The 20,371-nt window shown below is 32.8% G+C and overlaps 1 protein-coding gene across 7 annotated transcripts in view; it reads right to left on the bottom strand.

The window, feature by feature from the left end:
* The window catches only part of DCAF6 (DDB1 and CUL4 associated factor 6), a 172,777-nt gene that overhangs the window by 83,305 nt on the left and 69,101 nt on the right, over positions 1-20,371 (bottom strand). For all 7 annotated transcript variants that reach the window (XM_065874548.1, XM_065874519.1, XM_065874526.1 and 4 more), the window contains 4 exons: positions 12,342-12,455; positions 10,273-10,408; positions 7,709-7,923; positions 894-987 (listed from right to left, as the gene is read on the bottom strand). In XM_065874548.1, coding sequence (XP_065730620.1) covers positions 894-987; positions 7,709-7,923; positions 10,273-10,408; positions 12,342-12,455 — 559 coding nt within the window. The remainder of the gene's footprint in view (positions 1-893; positions 988-7,708; positions 7,924-10,272; positions 10,409-12,341; positions 12,456-20,371) is intronic.

Below are 20,371 nucleotides of genomic sequence, written 5' to 3'. Positions count from 1 at the left end.
ACAGAATTTATTTTATGCTTTATTACCTTTATATAATGTAGCTTTATATTTTAAAATATATTAAATAATACCAACAATAATATATTGGGAAATATGCTTTTGATCTTAAAAGATTTCAGAAATCATTAGAATAAGATTTTTGCTATAGATCCGTTTATTAAAATCACACACATTACTTCTATTTTAAATGTACCGTCTTAAGAGACTTCCCTGGTAGCACAGTGGATAAGACTCTGCACTCCCAATGTAGGGGGCCCGGGTTCAATCCCTGGTCAGGGAACTAGATCCCACACGCATGGCACAATTAAGAGTTCACATGCCACAATTAAGAGTTAGCATGCCACAACTAAGGAGCCTGCCTGCTGCAACTAAGACCCAGTGCAACCAAATAAATTATATATATATATATATTTTTTAATTCTGTAAAAAAAAGTGTGCCATCTTAACACTCCCAAAATAGTTTCTTATGCTTATCAAAGGCATCTGATAGGAGGAAAAAACAATTTTTTAATGTGCTCTTATAAAACTCTCAGATTGGAAACTGGGAGTTTTTATTGCTCTTTATATCAAATACAAAGGCAAAAATTACTATGTTTGATAATACCCAATGTTTTTGTGGCAAAAGACATTCTTACACTTTCAGTGGGAATACAAAAGAGTGCATACTTTTCAGAGGGTAATTTGATAACTATCAAAATTAAAATGTAATTATCCAGTGACCCACACATTCTACTTTTAGGAATTTATCCTAAGATACACTTGCACAAGTATGGTAAGATATGTATGAAGATGTTTGTTACAGCATCACTTATAATAGTGAAAAAAATGGAAACAAGTTAAAATATTAATTTTTAAATACCATATTTTTTAAAAGCTGACCAAAGTATAGTTACCATCTCTTTCTCGTTCACTTTCAGGCCTTGCTCGGGGTCCAGTATCTGACCAATCACCACGAAGTCTCAAACGCTTAACTGGAGGCTGTCGTAACTAAAAGATGAGGAGAGAACTCTCTTGCTCAATTCTTAAAGCACACTGTAAGTCTAATAGATTCTTTCCATCTTCTTACTTCCTTTATTGAGATGCTAATCAAACTATGAAAGATAGCCATAAATATCCACTGATGTTGACAGCCTGTACTTATTATCTTCAGCCTAAAGTTTGAATGCAACTTTAAAATCATGTAAATGTGATATCTAATCCTACCTGTATCACTTTCCAACTGACAAGAGGAAAGTCATCAAACTACATTGAGCCTAAGTTTTCTATTATTATGATAAATATAGTCTAGGTAAAGTACCTAAATACCTAACTGGCACTAGAAGTAATCATTATTTTATTATTATTATTGACAATTTGCTCTCTGGTTCTCCCCCAGTACCTATTCCAACCCTGCATTACTCACCTCAGTGTCTCTACTCTACCTTGTTGCTCTCATTCTCAACTATTAACTTTTCCTCCTACTTCAGAGAAAATAAAGTCAATTCTATAGAAATGACATAAATTTCCTCAGCTGCATTCTACAACTTACCTATATCTACTTCTTAATTCCTTGCAATCTTTCTCAGGACATGGATCACTTGTTTTGTTTAAGCTTAATCTCTATCTGTGCTTTTTATTTCATTCCTTGAACAATTATTCTCCCTATATCTACATTCATCTCTTCTCTCTTGGTTCTTCCTCACAATATGCTAAAGGTTCTTATCATTTTTAATAAACAGAACACCTCAATTTCATATTTCTATCCAGCTACACTCTTTTCTCATGCTTTCTGAGCTTTACTGTCAAGCCTCTTTTAAAAAGTCTATATTCAGGGTGGGGGGGGATCAACTGGGAGACTGGGATTCACATATATACACTAATATGTATAAAGTAGATAACTAATGAGAACCTGCTCTATAGCACACAGAAGTCTACTTCACTGTACAGTAGAAACTAACACAACACTGTAAAACAACTATACCCCAATTTTTAAAAATAAGTCTATATTCATTCTATTTTTATCTACCACTCCTCTCTCAATTCACTGAAGTCAATCTTATGTTCCCATTTTTCCACAGAATTCATTCTCACCAATATCACCAGTGAATGATCAACGACTAAGTTCACTGATCAATGATAAAATGATTAAAATTCAATTTCCAATTCAAATGGCACCTTTCAGAGATTATTTTATTTGGTGTCTTTGGCATCTGACACTCTTAATCACTCCCTTTAACCGTTACATTTTAACATCTTTTTATTGAGATATAATTCACGTACCATAATATTTACCCTTTTAAAGTAGACAAATCAGTGGTGTATATTCACAAAGCTATGCAACTATTTGTATCACACTAATCCAGAACATTTTCATCACCTTAAAGAGAAACCCTATAGCTATCAGCAATCATTCCCCACTTCTCCCTCTACTCACCTCCTGGCAACTACTAATCTACTTTCTGTCTCTATGGATATGCTTATTCTGGACACTTCATATAAATTTAATAACATAATATGTGGCCTTTTGTGTATGACTTCTTTCACTTAGCTTAATATTTTTCAAGGTTCATCCACGTTGCAGCATACATCAGTATTTCATTGCTTTTTATGGCTCAATAATATTCCACTTTTTGAATATACCACATTTTGTATATTTATTCACCAGTTGGTGAACATTGAGTTCTTTCCACTTTTTGGCTACTGTGACTAATGCTGCTATGAACATATGGACAAGTTTTTACAGGGACATGTTTTCAATTTTCTTGGGTATATATCTAGGAGTGGAATTGCCAAATCATATGATAACTTATATATTTAACTTTTGAGGAACTGACAAACTGTTTTACAATGCACCTGCACCATTTTATACTCCTACCAGCAATGTGTGAGGGCTCCAATTTCTCCACATTTTCATCAACAATTGTCATTGACTTTTTTATTTTAACCAACCTAGTAAGTGTGAAGTGGTGCCTCACTGTGGTTTTGATTAGTGATGTTGAACATCTCTTTATGTGCTTAATGGTCATTTGTATACCTTCTTTGGAGAAATGTCTATTCAAATCCTTTACCAATTTTTTAATTAGGATACTTGTCTTTTTATTGTTGAGTAGTAAGTGTTCTTTATATAACATATTCTGGATACTGGATTCTAAATCATAAACCAGATATATGATTTGCAAACATTTTCTCCCACCCTGTGGGTCACTCCCTTTTATTTTTTTCTAACATTCATTGATTTTTTTTTCTTTCACAATTAAGCAGGTTTTAACAGAAATCTGGTGACAGCTTAGCTGTAAATTTTCTATTTTCTCCTGGAAACCATACCAAGCAACAAGGAGAATGGGGAAAAAAAGTCTCCATCCTCAGCAAAGGAAACAGAAAAAAAAAAAAAAGACCCCACAAGTTCCATGTTATGTGTAAGTATGGTTAAAAGCAACTGAGAATAACAAAATCTGCAGAGGAAGTCACAAGTGTGACAAAGAATAATCATTAGATTAGAGGATGCCTAGTGTGGCAGTTATCTAAAATCTCAGACAAATAATCATTTCCAGAAAGAGAGAGCCTCACCCTGTATATAAACTGTACTTAGAATTAAGAGCTCTGTTCCATGGTTAGAAGAGAGAAATTTTTATATTATACAGGCAAAGAACTGATGTTATAATCTCAGCAACTATTTATGGAACAAGATCTTCAAGTTAAAAACAGTCCTAAGTTTGATTTTTTGATATATGCGAAATAACCTACTCAAGAATCCTGAAAATCATACAGCATTCATTCAATAAAAAAATTTTTAGCACCTTTCATGTGTCAGGTACTACTCTAGGTATTGGGGAAAGATCAATGTATAAAACATACAAAAATTCCCAATGTCACAGAGTTTATAGAATACATGAAATTAAAAAGTAAAATATACAGAGAAAGTGGTAAGTGTTACAGAAAAAAATTAAGTATCAGTAGAAAAGGTTGATAGGTAGTACCAGATAATTAAGGGTTACAATTTTAAATAATGTGGTAAGGTAGGATCTAACAGAGAAGGGAACATAGGAAAAGCCCTATAAGAAGTAAAGGAAGAAGAAATCCAGATATCTAGAGGAGATCATTTCAGGCAAAATAAATGCAAAAGCCATAAGGTAGCTTAGCCTGTCTGAGTAAACAAGTAAGTAGATGTAGGTAGAGCAGAGTAAACAAAGGAGAGAGCAGTAGAAGTAACAAGAACCAGATGATCTAAGATCTTGAAGCCACTGTAAGGACCTCAGTTTTGTTCTGAGTGAGGTGGGGAGCCATTTGGAGTGTGGATCAGAACAGTGGCGTGATTTGACTTATGTTTTAAAGGATTACTTTGACTACCGTGTAGCTAACTAAAGGACTGGAGGGGGTGGGTATGAAAGCAGGGACCTGGTAAGAAAGCTGCCATAATAATCTAGGAGGAGAGATGCTGATGACTCGGATTAGAGTATTAATAGTAGAGTGGGAAGCAGTACTACAGATTTTGGATACAGGTTTCCCCTAGTATCTGAAAGCAGAATGTTCCTATGAAAACTTTCATAAGTCGAAATGGAGTAAAATGAAGAAGCAATTACCTTAGGACACATCTTGCTAATGGATGCACAGAATAAATTGAGATAAAGCACAGATGCTCACAGACACAATTCAATGCTACGAAAGCTTGAGGCTGAGACAGAGACACAATTCAAAGCTACGGCAGCTCGACGCTGAGATAAGACACAATTCAATGCTATGGCAGTTTGATGCTGAGATGCCGAGTATAGTTCACTGGGAAGGAGCTTGGTGATGCCACTTGCTGCTCAGGGTGCACACTGCAAACAAACGCCAAATGCCATTTTCGCTTTTCACCTTTTTTTCTGTAAAAGCAAAAATCCTCTTTGGATTTTTTAGTTAGTGAAAGCAGGTACTAAGCAGGTCTTTAGTAAAAGCAAAGTGATATAGAAGCAAACATTCAAAAAGCAGGGGATACATGCAATACTTTTAGGGATAAATTATGGGGACCAGGAGAAAATGAGCGATTGGCTTCAACAAAGCAGTCCAATAATGTGCTAGGTAGGTGGGGGAAATGTCAAAAAGATATGAGAGAAAAACGAAAAGAAAGAAAAGACAATAAAAAGGAAAAAGGAATACCAAAATAAAGGAAAATGAGAAGTGGAAAAAATTTGAATAAGACAAAAGAATATGCTAAATAAAGAAGGGGAACAGAAATTCCCTGGCAGTCCAGTGGTTAGGACTCTGAGCTTTCACTGCCAGGGGCCTGGGTTCAATCCCTGGTTGGGGAACTAAGAGCCAGCAAGCCGAGAGGCGTGGCCAAAACAAAAAGGGGTGGGGGGTGAAAGACAAATTATTAGAGGGCAAAGGAAATAATATAGGAAATAAAAAGAGACCCCTACAAGTTAAGAAAATATAAAAATATGAAAACATAAGAAAAAACTCATATATTAAACTTTTATTCATACTTTAAAACCCTGCTCAAGTGTTTCTTACATTCCCAATCAAAAACAATTATTCCTTCTTTTGGTCTACTTATATAGAACATAATTCTTACATATAATTCTATTATTTTAAGTTTCACACATTTATTTATAAACTTTATTCCTTTATAAATTTATTTATTTATTTGTAAACTGAATGAGAGATCATGTCTTTGTTACAGTCATCCTTGATTTTCTAAAGTTTAGTAGCGTATGTAGTATAGTAGCCACCCAGTAAATATTTGGTGAGCTGAGATGAGTTTGTCTGAACATTACTGTCAAGGATTTAGCATAAAACACTGAAAGAAAAGATGGTGAGATTAAGAGGAGGACAGGTTATTAATTTCTTTTTCTATATAGGCCTGTGAATTATTTCATTTATTACAATAAGCATAATTTATTTTTTTAATTTTAATTCATTTTGAGAATTATTTTTCTTAATTTAGTGAATTCAACAAAGAATACTGAGAAAAACATGTTCAAAAAAACCAACTGTTCATAATTAAGCCTCTTTCACTCATTTTATAAACATCTTTAGGCTAAGTATTCTATGGGATAAAAGCTAGTTGGCTCACTTAAAATGTTTCTGCATTTCCAACTCTTTCGTTCTGTAACAGTCACAAAGTATGACTGTAACTTTACTGAAGCGCGTTATCTCAAGAGGAAATTACATAGCAACAACAAAATGACAGAGCAGATTTCACATTTTCAATCAGACCAATAAACTCAAAAATTGTTTTATTAGCCATCATACCCTCTTCTTCACCAATTTCCTAATTCACTTAAACACAGTGCCAAATTTAAAATCCCAAAAACACATTTATAAAGTAATCTTGATTTTTTTCTAATTTTATAGCCTTCTCAACCTGCAACTATAAGAACTGGATTTGGTTTTGCATCTCATAGGAATTACAAAATTGTTATTGTTCTCTAGTATCTTTAAAATGTATTCATTAAGAAGAGTTGGACCAATACCTAAAAGTCACTGATAATTAATAAAAAGCAATGGTTAATTTCAAAAGACATTTATAATCCAAAGAATAGAGTGATTAAACACAGGACACTGTAGGGACCTCCCTGGTGGCGCAGTGGATAAGACTCTGCACTCCCAATACAGGGGGCCCGGGTTTGATCCCTGGTCAACTAGATCTTACATGCATGCTGCAACTAAGAGTTTGCATGCCACAACTAAGGAGCCTGTGTGCCTCAACTAAGGAGCCCACGTGCTGCAATTAAGGAGACCTGGAGGTGCAACTAAGAGCCGGTGCAACCAAATTAAAAAAACAAAAACAACCATAGGACATTGTAAAATAAAAAAGCCAAAGTGAAAAACTGGGGAAAGAACCTTAACAAGGTTAAAGCAAACATTTTTCTACTGCTGTGTACTGTCAAGGATATACTATTTCTGGTTATTGCTTTTCATAAGTAAGAAAAATGATTTAGTATTTTAGAGTCATTTTAGGAAAAGTAGTTCTTTCACCTAGTTTCCAATACATAATATATATCTATATTTATATCTAGAAATTGATAAAGAGGGTATCTACAGATATAGATATATAGATATAATGGAATGTATAAACTTCTAAAAGACTAAATGTTTATATTCATGCACCAATAGGAGTTTTACCTATTACCATTCACTATTTATATGAGGACAGCAATCCCCTCCTCTCCCAATTCTGTGTATGTGTTGTGTTGTGTGTGCATGTTCAGACACTTTAACTTACCTTTTTCTCACTCACTCATATGGGTCATTGTTTTACAAAATGTACCTAGAGATAATATTACATGTCACTAATTCATAACTGTGAAAGAGGCAGAATCAGGAGAAGACAGGAAGGACTGCTATCAACATATGAATAGTAAACATTGTTGCATGAATATAAACATTTAGTCTCTTGGAAGTTTATACATCACATTTATTTATTATTTTAATTGCCTCTTCTGCAACTGTCAGAACTGTTCATCTTTCTTGCCTGCTGATGTGCATCCATAAACTTGAAAAACATTTTGCTATTAAATATTTTCTCTTTAAAAATACTTTCGCCTAGCACCTTATCCTTATTTATTACTCCCATTCTTTCATGCGTATTTTCATGTCTTTGCTCCTTAAGACTGTAAATGCCATGAAAATTAACTCTATTTTTTGAAGCCCTTCAGGCCCTAGGAGTTACTGAATTAATGCTCTAGGAGTTAGTGAGTTAATGTTTTCTGAATTCAATAAAGAACATGGTTTTGAGTAAACTTACCTCTTCTCTTCTCTCTTCTGCAGAAGGAGTTTTAAGTTCTCGTGCTGTATCATCTTTTGGGTCAAAAAGATATATGTAATCTGAAGAGTAACTAACAAGAATCTCTTGACCATCTTCACTGTAACACAGAGATGTCACCCTGCAGGACTTGTTATTAAGATGGGAGGGGATAAAACGGGCAACCATTCCAGTAGTTCCTCGACCTGCATAATTCCCTAAATAAGAAAAAAGGAGCTGTTTAAAATTCAGAATATTTTTCAAGAAAAACACTTGAAAAACTCTTAATCTGAATTATGAGATATGTGATTTAACGTAGCAACATAAATCCAAGCTATCATATTCTATTTCTGGAAAAGACTCTTTAATCACCAGTCAAATTTTGTAACAAAGTAAAAATGAATATAGTATAAAAGTTACATATCTTCCAAAAAGAATTCATGATTTTCTAGAATTCCAGATTACATCAATGTTTTATTGGAAATATGAGTTATTTAATCAATTTTATATTGTGATTACAGTCACACTAAATCATCTCTTAAAAATTCCCCACATTAAGATAATATAATTTTATAATATAAATCGGAAAGCTGATATTTACTAGCATACTAGATAAAACAGTACAGTACCTTTTTAATATGATTTACCTTTTACTGTATGTCAGTAAAAGATCTTTGATTGCCATGAAAGTCTCCTCTTATAAGATAACAGAGTGGGAATACCACTCTAATTTTAATTAATTTTGGTGGTCGTCAACGTAATGCAATATGATAGGGAGAGGTACGACTGGCACTTTGTGCTCTGCAGACCCAGGAATGCTAAATTCTAAGAATCCCACAAAGCTGTATTATCTTGCCCTGCCCAAAATTTCAATCATGTCCCATCTGTTGAGAAATGATAACTGAGCCTACAGTTCCATATATTACTACTGTTCCCCCTAAACATGCATGTCCAAATAGACAAGACTCCTCAATCACAGTTCAAGAAAAGAAAAAAGATCCCATCTGGTTTTCCCATTTCAGTAATCTAGGTCCATTTTCACTGGACATAAACTGACATTGAGATCAACATTGTTAATTTCTGGCCCAAGTCAACTTTTATTTTTGATGCCATAAAATATGTGAATATATATATAAATGTGTACATATGTATGTATATTTGGGGTGTGTGTGTGTGTGTGTGTGTGTGTGTGTGTGAGAGAGAGAGACAGAGAGACAGAGAGAGAGAGAGAGAGAGAGAGAGAGAGAAAGAATGTGCAATCTTGACCTTCCTTGACAGAAAATGCTAATGGAAGTTAGCTTTGAGGTGAATATTTCAGAAGTGGTTTGATCCCAAAGCAGATGAGGAACAAATAGGAGTTTAAGGCAAATTCACATTCAGTACTGCAGCATCATTTACAGTACTTTAGCTAGGCTACTAAGTAGGCATAAATATGTTATATATTAATACACACCCAAGTCACTGTCCTTTCCTAACTTTTCTCTCCACCACGCTTACTATTATCCCCTTGATTGAAAAGATGGCAAAGAGAAATTAGGAAAGCCAAGTGTTGTGAGCTGAAGAGTGTCCCCTGAAAATTCATGTCCACCAAGAAACACAGAACGTGACCTCATTTAGAAATAGGGTCTTTGTAGATGTAATTATCAAGATGAGGTCATACTGGATTATGGTGGCCCTTAAATACAATGTAACTAGTTTTCTTATAAGAAGAGGGAAATGCAGGCACAGATACACAGGAGAGAATAGCATGTAAATATGGAAGCAGAGATTGGACTGATACATTTAAAAGCCAAGGGATGCTAAGGATTGTCAGCAACCTCCAGAATCTAGGAGAGAAGCAGGCAATAGATTCTCCATGAGAGCCTCCAGCAGAAAACCACCCTGCGACATCTTGATTTTAGACATTTAGCCTCCAGAAATGTGAGAGAATAAATTTCTGTTATTTTAAGCCACCCAGTTTAGAGTAATTTGTTATGATAGACCCAGGAAATTAATATATCAAGTGTTACAACTTTTTAAAGTGATAAACTGCAAAAGTATCACACTGATGGGTCATAAAAACTTGGTGAAATGCTATTTTTTATAATAATCCATAGTATTTAAATACATTCTATTTACTAAATTTTACGTGAAACTAATGAAATTTTTAAATTGCAATACATCATAAAGATTTATCCTTTGGGGACTTCCCTGGTAGTGCAGTGGTTAAGAATCCGCCTGCCAATGCAGGTGACATGGGTTCGAGCCCTGGTCTGGGAAGATCCCACGTGCCACGGAGCAACTAAGCCCGTGCGCCACAACTACTGAGCCTGCGCTCTAGAGCCCGAAAGCCACAACTACTGAAGCCCGCACACCTAGAGCCTGTGCTCCGCAACAAGAGGAGCCACCGCAATGAGAAGCCCACGCACCACAATGAAGAGTAGACCCCGCTCACCGCAACTAGAGAAAGCCTGCACATAGCAATGAAGACCCAATGCAGCCAAAAATAAATAAATTTATATATAAAAAAAAGATTTATCCTTTGAACTGATAGGATCTCATATTTTCTCCAATATATGTCTTTTTACCTGTAGCTCTTGTACCCAGCATTCGCCGATCATATATTCGTACTGAGCTATCAGAACAACCAACAGCAAGATAATATGGTATTGGTGGACAAATAGCTACAGATGTGGCAGCACGTCGGCAGTTAATTAAAATATCCTACAAAAGATAAAAAAATACCAGTTACATAAGCTTTACAACAGATAATAGTCTATTTAAAACATTTTCCCTTCAATTAGAACAAGAAAATCTTTTTCAGAAATCCTAATTCAGTCAGTATGACAATGAGGGAGGAAAAAAACCAAAATGCCTCCTAAATATTCTCATACTCAGGAATAAAACGATCATCTTTAGAAATATTAAAAAACTCATACACTACCTATGTAATATGTCATTAAGTCATTAATGTCATTAGAAATGCCTGCGATCATTGATCCACTGGACAGTAAACATGGAGGTATAATCAACCTTTGTCTATCATAAGTATAATCATTTTATATGGTACTCATGATATTTTAATTTTAATTATTGCTATTAAAATATAACAAAAATATCATAACCTGATATTAAAATTTTATATTTTTAACTTATAAAATCTGCCTCCTTACCCATTCAAAAACAAAGTACATACATACATATAAAATTGAAGCCATGTCAAAGACAGGCTTCACTATAATGTCACTACTTATCTCTATACAAGCATTAGAAAATATAAGAGTTATCACCCCAAAGATATAGCTTTAAGGTACTGTTAATTCTATACTATTTTGTCTACAACTCTAACTCCTCACTCTTCTCAGAATAGCTGAGTTTGTAAGTTACATTTATGCTAAGTTTTATGTATTTAATTATGGGCCTCAGAACATTATTCCTATTACATAGAATTTATTCACCAAATACTGCTCATAATTCTAAATTTTTAGGATTTAAGAATTACCCTAGTTACCAATTTTCTTTATACTCTCTCTATTCCTTTTTACATATAAAGAAATCAAAAGTTTTATTGAGAAAAAATTTAACAATATTTCACTTATTAGCTTTGCTTTATTCTTTAGTTTTACAGAGTTTTTGATTATAAAAGCAAAATTAAATCCAACTACATTGTATACGAAACTACTGCTTAAAAGATTTTGACATAACAAATTTTAGGACCTATTATTTACTAAGAAACAGGTAAACCAAATGCCCCTAATAAACAACCTGCTATTTTAAACTTATTTCTGCCTTCAGTTCAACGTTCCTAATTGTGTATGTGTATACATGTATACAGTATAAAAACTGACAAAATATTTTTATTTCTATTTTTTTTCTTCTCTGTTTCAATGTATAAAATAATCTTTTCTCCACCTAAAGCATGTTAACAATAGTAACAGGTTTGATTAGCAAACACTCAACCTGATTACTAGTAACTTTTTTTTTTGTAACTATCAGTAAAAATATATTTAGCAATACTTGCTTACTTCATTTACTACTCTAAAATGATCTGAGACAAAAGCTACTGTCTCTAAATAACATTTAGGGTTAGTTGTCTGGGGCCTTACACTGACTGATTTCTCAGGTCTTTTTCAAGTTTAAAATACTATTTTAAAAAATACAAAATTGATAGTGAAGCTCTATCTTTAGAGGAGTGAGCTAAATCTGAATGAACATGTTGATTAAATGGTATCTAACTGTCTAAAACAAAAGATAGCATATAAATAAATCTTGGTTTAAAGGACAGGGTAAAAATAAAAAGAGACACTAAACTTCTACATGCTTTTATCACTGCTATTGGTAAGCCAAAATTGCCTCCATAAATAAATGGAATATACTGATAAATACTTCAAGTTTTTATAATGCTATCGTATATACTGAACAATTATATAAATTTTTATAAATATATTTGAACTGTACAATTTAAGTATAAGTTCCTTAACTTCACTATTAACATTTTAATTAAGATTTTTTTGATTATAAAAATATACTTATTGAAAATTTTATAAAATAAAAAATTCTTAATTTATCCATAAGCTCATAACAGAGTTAACTTACTACCCAATTTTAAGTATAATCTTAATTTTTTTCATCATTTGTACAAAAACTTGATTCTTACATCTTTGCAATCTTCTTTTGTGCAGCTAGTTTTGATGCGTGTATCAAACCACCTAACAGTTCCATCTTCACCACAAGAGAGAAAAGTATACGGGTCATTAGGTACAGTCATAATCTGAAGATGAAAACAAAAGTACAGGTAATGTTTGTGAACATTTAAACAGATGACTTTGAAAAACATTACTGCTATATCATAAAATGATTATGGCAAGAGCAACTAGGAACCATTTATTTTAATTATTTATGACTTACCCGTATCATAATGCAAAATAGTGCTATACATATAGAAATATGCAAGAGGTAACTGTTGAATTAATGTGACTCATCACTTTGAAGTTTGACATTAATGTACCTTCAGACAGAAAGCTCTTTACATTATAAACTCCTAACAACTTGACAAGAAAAATCCTACCCTTGGAAGCTTGTTCAAACTTTGAATAGCCAAATTTTTGTTTTCCGGATGTGAATTTACACTTGTATTAGAAATACACTGTAAAATTTTACTCTCTGATAATGTTTATAAAAACTATGTGATGCTGAATTAAGCATTTAAACTGACCTCTCAAAAATTTTTTGAGTGATGGTAATGGTTCTATAACAATGTAAAAGTACTAAATGTCACGAACAGTACAGTTAAAAATGGTTTGAATGGCAAATGTTATATTATGCATATTTTACAAAAATTAAATTTTGTGAAGAAATGAAACATTTTAGATATTCCTGTATCCACTTCTGGTTTAGCAATAATACTGTAAGTTGAGGCCCTCTGTGAACCCTCCTGTCCAACATATTCCTCCCCTTCTCTGTCCTTAGAAGTAGAAACTGCCAAAATTGGGTATTTAGCATTCTCACATAGGTTTTTATGTACCCATAAACAATGGAAGGTATATTCCTATGTATACATGAAAAGTTGCTCAGATTCATTAGTGATCAACTAAACACAAATTATAATCCTAAGTAAATATCACTACACATCACCAGAATGACCAAAATGAAAGGGACTAGATTAATATCAAATGTCAATAAGGACATGGAGCAACTAGGGCTTTCACACGTCGTTGATGGGGCTGTAAAACGGTACCATCACTTTGAAAAACCATGTGTCAGTATCTACTAAAGCTGGTCATATGCCTCTTCCATGACCCAGCAATTCCACTACAAATAAATGTATGCATAAAGGCACCTAAAGATGTGTACCAGAAAGTTCACAGCAGCATGATTCATATTAGCTAAATACTTGAAACAACCCAAATGGCCAGTAAGAGAATAAGAACATAAATTGTGATTTACTCTTAAAATACTAAAGCAATAAAAATAAAGAAATACATTGCTCTCAAATTATGTAAAACCAGTAATTAAAAATAAGATTTCTTGCCAGAAATCAGTGGAGTAACATCTTTAAAGTAGTAAAAGAAAAAAAAAAACTGTCAAACTAGAATTCTATACCCACAGAAATATCTTTCTAAAACAAAAATAAACTAGACTTTTTCAGAAATAAGAAAACTGAAAGATTATTCAGTAGCATAGAAGTCAGCAAAAGATGCCTCTTACCTATGACCCATTATTTTTGTAAATAAGAGTTTGAATGAAACTCAGCCACATCCAATCATTTACATATTATCCAAGTCTGCTTTCCTGACACAATGGCATATTTGAGTAGTTGTGACAAAGATTAAATGGCACACAAAGCCTAAAATATTTACTATTTGGTATTTTACAGGATAATTTTCCAAACCTCTACAATAACAGACAAGCACAATATAAATACATCTTCTAAAATCCTTCTTGTAAAAGGAAAATAATACCTGTCATAATCTGGATCTATGCAAAGGAAATTAAGATTAGAAATAATAAATATGTAAGTAAACATAATTTTTACTTTGTTTTAAAATCTTTTTAAAGATAATTGACTATTAAAGGAAGAATATTAACAATGTATTAAGGAAATTATGAAATATATAAGAATAAAATGTAAGAAAAAAATACCCAAAATTCCAGGAGAAGAAAAATGAAAGTACAGTATTATAAGATTCTTATACTATATTTGAAGTGGTACCATATTACTTGATGGTACACTGTGATAAAGTTCATGATGTATACTATAAACCCTAAAGCATACACTAAAACATCAAGAAAAAAAAGTTATAGCTAATAAATAAGCAAAGGAAGTAAAGTGGAATCACAAAAATACTCAGTTCTTCCAAAAAACAGAAGAAGGGGGAAAAAACTGATGCAACAGGAACAGAGGGAAAACAAAGAGCAAGACACAAAATTTAAATTCAGATACTTACATATCAATAATCACATTAATTGTAAATGATATAAACAGTCCAATTAAATAAAAGGCAGATGTTGCTAGATTGGATAAAAAAGCAAAACCCAACTATAAATTGCCTGTAAGAATCTAACTTTAAATATAAAGACACAGATACCTAGACTAAAAGTAAAAGGACAGAAGAAAGAGATACCACAATAACTCTAATAATGAGAAAGCTAGATTTGCTATAAAAATAGCAAATTTCAAAGCAAAGAGTATTAATGGGGATAAAGAGAGTCATTTTACAATGATAAATGGGTCAATCCAAGAATAGAAATATCAAAATCCTGAATGTTTATGTACCTAAAAACAGATCTTTGAAATATATGAAGCAGTAATTGACAGAACTGAGTGGAGAAACAGACAGTCCAAAAATATTAGATTTCAACACACCTGTTTCAATAATTGATAGAACAATCAGAAAATCAGTAAGAATATAGAAGAATTGAACATGGTTATAAGCCATCTTGACATAACTGATATTTATGGAACACTCCACAAACAAAAGAATAAGCACTTTTTAAAGTGCATAAGATAAATTTACCAATAGACTATATTCTGGAGCACAAAACCAGTCTCATTAAAATTGAAAGGATTTAAGTCATACAAAGTACATATTCTGACTGAGATGGATTTAACTAGAAAATAATCATTGTAAATCAATCCATACAAAGACAGTTACACAAGTGATTAAAATAGCTTCAATTGCAATTAAGCCCAAGCTGGAAAACAACTCAAATATTCAAATATTTCCAAATATTTGGAAACTAAATGACATGTTTCTCAATAAATGATGAATCAAAGAAGAAATCACAATAGAAACTAGAAAATTTATTTACTAACTTACTAATAGAAGAGAAATGGAAGTTCAGCATATCAAAATTAGTGAAATTTACCTAAAGGAATACTCAGTGGAAATTTTATTTTACTAACTGCCTGTATTAGAAAGGATAAAGGTCTCAAATCAGTAACTTCAGCCTCTACTTTAAGAAACTAGAAGAAAGAGAGCAATGAAACTCACCATAGTAAACAGAAGAAAGGAAAAAATGGAGATCAAAAATAGAAAAAGAAAACAAGAAAATAGAGAAAACCATGGAAACCAAAGTTCGTTCTTAGAGATGATCATTAAAATTGATGAAATCTCCACTCAGACTGCTAAGAATAATAAAGAGAGAGAATACAAACTACCAATATCAAGAATGACAGAAGTGACATCACTATAGATTCTACAGATGTTAAAAGGATAGTAAGGAAGTACTGTGAACAACTTACACCAACAAATTCAGCAATATAGATGAAACAGGTTCCTTGAAAAGGATAAAATACCAAAGCTCATTAAAGCAGAAAGATATAACCTGAATCACCAATATTCATTTTAAGAAATAAATATGCAGTTATAAACATCCTACAAAGAAAACTCTAGGACCAGATGGCTTTATTGGTGAATGCTCCCAAACATATAAGAAACAAATATTACCATTTCTACACAAACTCTTTCAGAAAATTGAAGAGGACAAACTTTCCAAGTTATTGCAATAAGGCAGCATTATGCTAACAACAAACCCAAAGACACTGCAAGGAAACAAAGCTAAAGATCATCTCTCATGAACACGTCTGCAAAAAAAAAGTCCTTAACAAAATGAATACAACACAGAACGAGGATAATACATCAATATATGACCAGGTGAGGTTTATCTCTGGAATGTTAAGTTGGTCTTAATGTTTGAAAAATAAATGTAATTCACCCTGTTAAGAAACTAAAAGATCCAATTAAAGATGTTTAAGAAAAAAAAAAGAGTGGAATGCACATTGATCTCAAGTCCATGTGAAATGTTTTTCAAGATGGACTGTAGTTACACAGAGCAAAACAATTCTCAATAAATATTAAATGTTTAAAATCATAAAAATATCTTTTCTACTATAAAAAAAGAAACTAAAAGAAAAGTAATACAATCCTTTCAAAAAATGAAAAAATACAGAGAAAACACATGACAAAATCCAATATCCATTCCTGATAAGTGTAAGAATATGAACAGAATTAACTCAACCTGCTAAAAAGCATTACTGAAATATACCTTCTGTCATAGTTATTAGTGAAAGATCAAAGATCAAAACAAGGGAAGGATGTTTAGTCTTACCACTTTTATTCAGTATTGGACTGAAAGTTCTAATAAGTGTGATAAGATAAGAAAAAGAAATAAAAGGAGTCCAGATGGGAAAAGAAGAAAAATTGTCTCTATATTCACAGATGACATAATCATCTAAGGAGAAAATTCTATGTAATCTTTTTGTAAAAAGTTACTAGAGCTAATAAGTGAGTGTAGCAAAACTGCAGAATACAAGATCAATATATAAAAATGAACCGCATGTGAAAATACTAGCAACAAAACAATCAGAAATTGAAAATTTAAAGAGAATACCATTTACAATAACATTAAAAAATATGAAATATTTAAGGGTAAGTCTTAAGACACACAAACTGAAAATTATAAAACATTGCCAAGTAAAATTAAAGTCCTAGATAAGGGAGATATACTGCTATCATGGATTGGAAGATTTAATAATTGTTGTCAATTCTCCCTAAATTGATATATAGATTCAAATAAATCCCAGGAGGAATTTTGGTAAAAACTGACAATTTAATTATCAAATCCATGTGGAAATACAAAAGACCTAAAATACCTTAAACAATTTTGAAAAAGAAGAAGAAAGGACTTATACTACCCGGTTTTAAGAGTTAATATTAAGATATAGTAATAAAGACAGTGTGGTACAAGCATAATCATAAATCACTGGAAGAGAAAAGGTACTGACCAGAAATAGGTGAAAATAGATGTGGTCAAATGACTTATGATCATGATGCAAAAAAAGTTCAGTGGAGAAAAACAATGTTGGAAAACCAGATATCCATATGTAAAATAATGAACTTAAAGCAGTATCTCATACTTTATGAAAAAATTAACACAAAATGGATCATCGATCCAAATGCAAAACATAAAAGTATAAAACTTTTAGGAGTGGGCTTCCCTGGTGGCTCAGTGGTTGAGAGTCCGCCTGCCGATGCAGGGGACACGGGTTCGTGCCCCGGTCCGGGAGGACCCCACATGCCTTAGAGCGGCTGGGCCCGTGAGCCATGGCCACTGGGCCTGCACGTCCGAAGCCTGTGCTCCGCAACGGGAGAGGCCACAATAGTGAGAAGCCCGCATACCACAAAAAAAAAAAAAAAAAAAAACTTTTAGGAGAAAATCATTGTGACATTTGGTTAAACAAAGATTTTTAGACACAACGTTGGTTCCCCTCCTAAAATAATAAATTTGATAAAATGGGTTTCTTTAAAATTAAAGAACTTCTTTTTGAAAGATACTGTAAGGAAAATGAAAAGATTAGCCATCAACTCAGAGAAAAAAATTGAGTCACATACCTGAAAAATACACAGAACATACTTTTAAAGACCCTCAAAACTCAACAATAAAAAATGAAACAATGGACAAAAGATTAAACAGACAATTCACCGAAGAAGGCACATGAAGAAACAGGAAAACATGGCTCAAACAAAGGAACAAAGTGACTCTCCAGAAACTGACCCTAATAAAAGGGAGATATATGAATTACCTAAAAAAGGATTGAAAGTAATGGTCATAAAGAAATTCAGCGCGCTACAAGAGAATACAAATAGACAGCTAAACAAAATCAGGAAAACAATGCATAAACAAAATGAGAATATTACCAATGAGAAAGAAACCAGAAAAATAGCGAAACAAAAATTATGGAGCTGAAAAATATAGTAACTAAATTTAAAAATTCACTACAGGACAATCAACAGCAGGCTGAATCAAGCAGAAAAAAGAATCAGCAAAGTCAAAGATAAGCCATTTGAAATTATCTAGTCAGAGGAACAAAGAAAAGGAATGAAGTGAAAAAGCCTAAGGGACTTATAGGATATCACCAAGATGACCAATATTCCCGTTATAGGAGTTCCAGATGGAGAAAGGGGAGTGGGTAGAGAGCTTATCTGAAAAAAATAATGGCCGAAAACTTCCCAAATCTGAGAAAGAAAATGAACATCCAGATTCAAGAGACTCAGAGGACTCCAACTAGGATGGGCCCAAAGAGGCTCAAATCAAGACATACTATAAACAACTAGTCAAAAGTGAGTTAATCTTGAAAGCAGCAAGAGAAATGTGAATCATTACATACAAAGAAACTCCCATTAGATCAGTGGATTTCTCAATAGAAACATTACCAGCCAGAGGGAAGTGGGATAATACATTCAAAGTACTGAAAGAAAAAACCTGCAAACCAAGAATACTATATATCCACCAGAACTGTCCTTTAAAACTGAAGGAGAAATAAAGACGTTCCCAGATAAAGAAAAACTAAGAAAGGTTATCACCACAAAGACCTGCATTACAAGAACTGCTAAAGGAAGTCCTTCAAGTTGAAATCAAAGAAGCTAGACAGCAACACACAGCATATAAAAATATAAAGATTTTGTGGTAAAGGTAAATATACAAATACAAAAATCTGTAATACTGTAATGGTGGTACATAAATCACTTTTGAGTATAGAATTTAAGAAATAAAAGCATTAAAAATTATTATAACACTATGTTAGTGAATATAAAACATAAAAAGACATAGTCTATGACACTGAACAAAGTGGAGCAAGGAATAGTATTTTTGTATGTAATTTAAGTTGTTATCAGTTCAAGACAGATTGTTATAACTATGTTTTATGTAATCTTCATGGTAAACACAATGAAAAAAACCTATAAAAGATGCCAAAAGAAAACAAGAAAGGAATTAAAGCATGTCATTACTAAAGAAAAAAGAAAATCAATAAAACACGGAAAGCAGCAAGAGAGGAAAAGAGTGACTAAATATTTGCAGGACACACAGAAAAAAATTTTTTAATGGCAATAGTGAGTAGTTCCCTATAAGTAACTACTTTAAATGTAAATGGTACAGTACTAAGTGGGAAGTTTATAGTAATAAATATCTACATTAAAAAAGAAGAAAGATCTCAAATCAACAACCTAACTTTACACCTCAAAGAACTAAAAAAAGAACAATAAATGAAAGCTAAAATTAATAGATGAAGGAAATAATAAAGATTAGAGCAGATATAAAGGATATGAAGAATAGAAAAAAGTATAAATGAAATTAAGTTCTTCTCAAAAGAGTATCAAAATCAACAAACCCTCACCTAGACTAACAAGAAAAAAAACAAAATGACTCAGCAAAAATCAGAAATGAAAGAGGAGACATTACAACTTATACCACAGAAATAAAAAGGATCCTAAGAGACTACTACGAATACAACAACAGATGGAATGACCTAGAAGAAATGAATAAATTTTTAGAAATATACAACTTACCAAGACTAAATAATAGATTAGATAGATAGATAGATAGATACAGATAAACTGAACAAAGCTACACTACAGTAAGGAGACTGAATCAGTAACCACAAACATCCAAAGAAAGGAAAGCCCAGAACCAGATGGCTTGACAACACCACTTACATTAAAAAATTTACATCAAGGGCTTCCCTGGTGGCGCAGTGATTGAGAGTCTGCCTGCTGATGCAGGGGACACGGGTTCGTGCCCCGGTCCGGGACGATCCCACATGCCGCGGAGCAGTTGGGCCCGTGAGCCATGGGCGGCTGGGCCCGTGAGCCATGGCCGCTGAGCCTGCGCATCCGCAGCCTGTGC

This window comes from Phocoena phocoena, chromosome 1 (assembly GCF_963924675.1).
Source record: "Phocoena phocoena chromosome 1, mPhoPho1.1, whole genome shotgun sequence".
Lineage (NCBI taxonomy): Eukaryota > Metazoa > Chordata > Mammalia > Artiodactyla > Phocoenidae > Phocoena > Phocoena phocoena.
The sequence above is the reverse complement of the archived record's forward strand: the minus strand, read 5'-3'. Positions and strand labels throughout refer to the sequence as shown.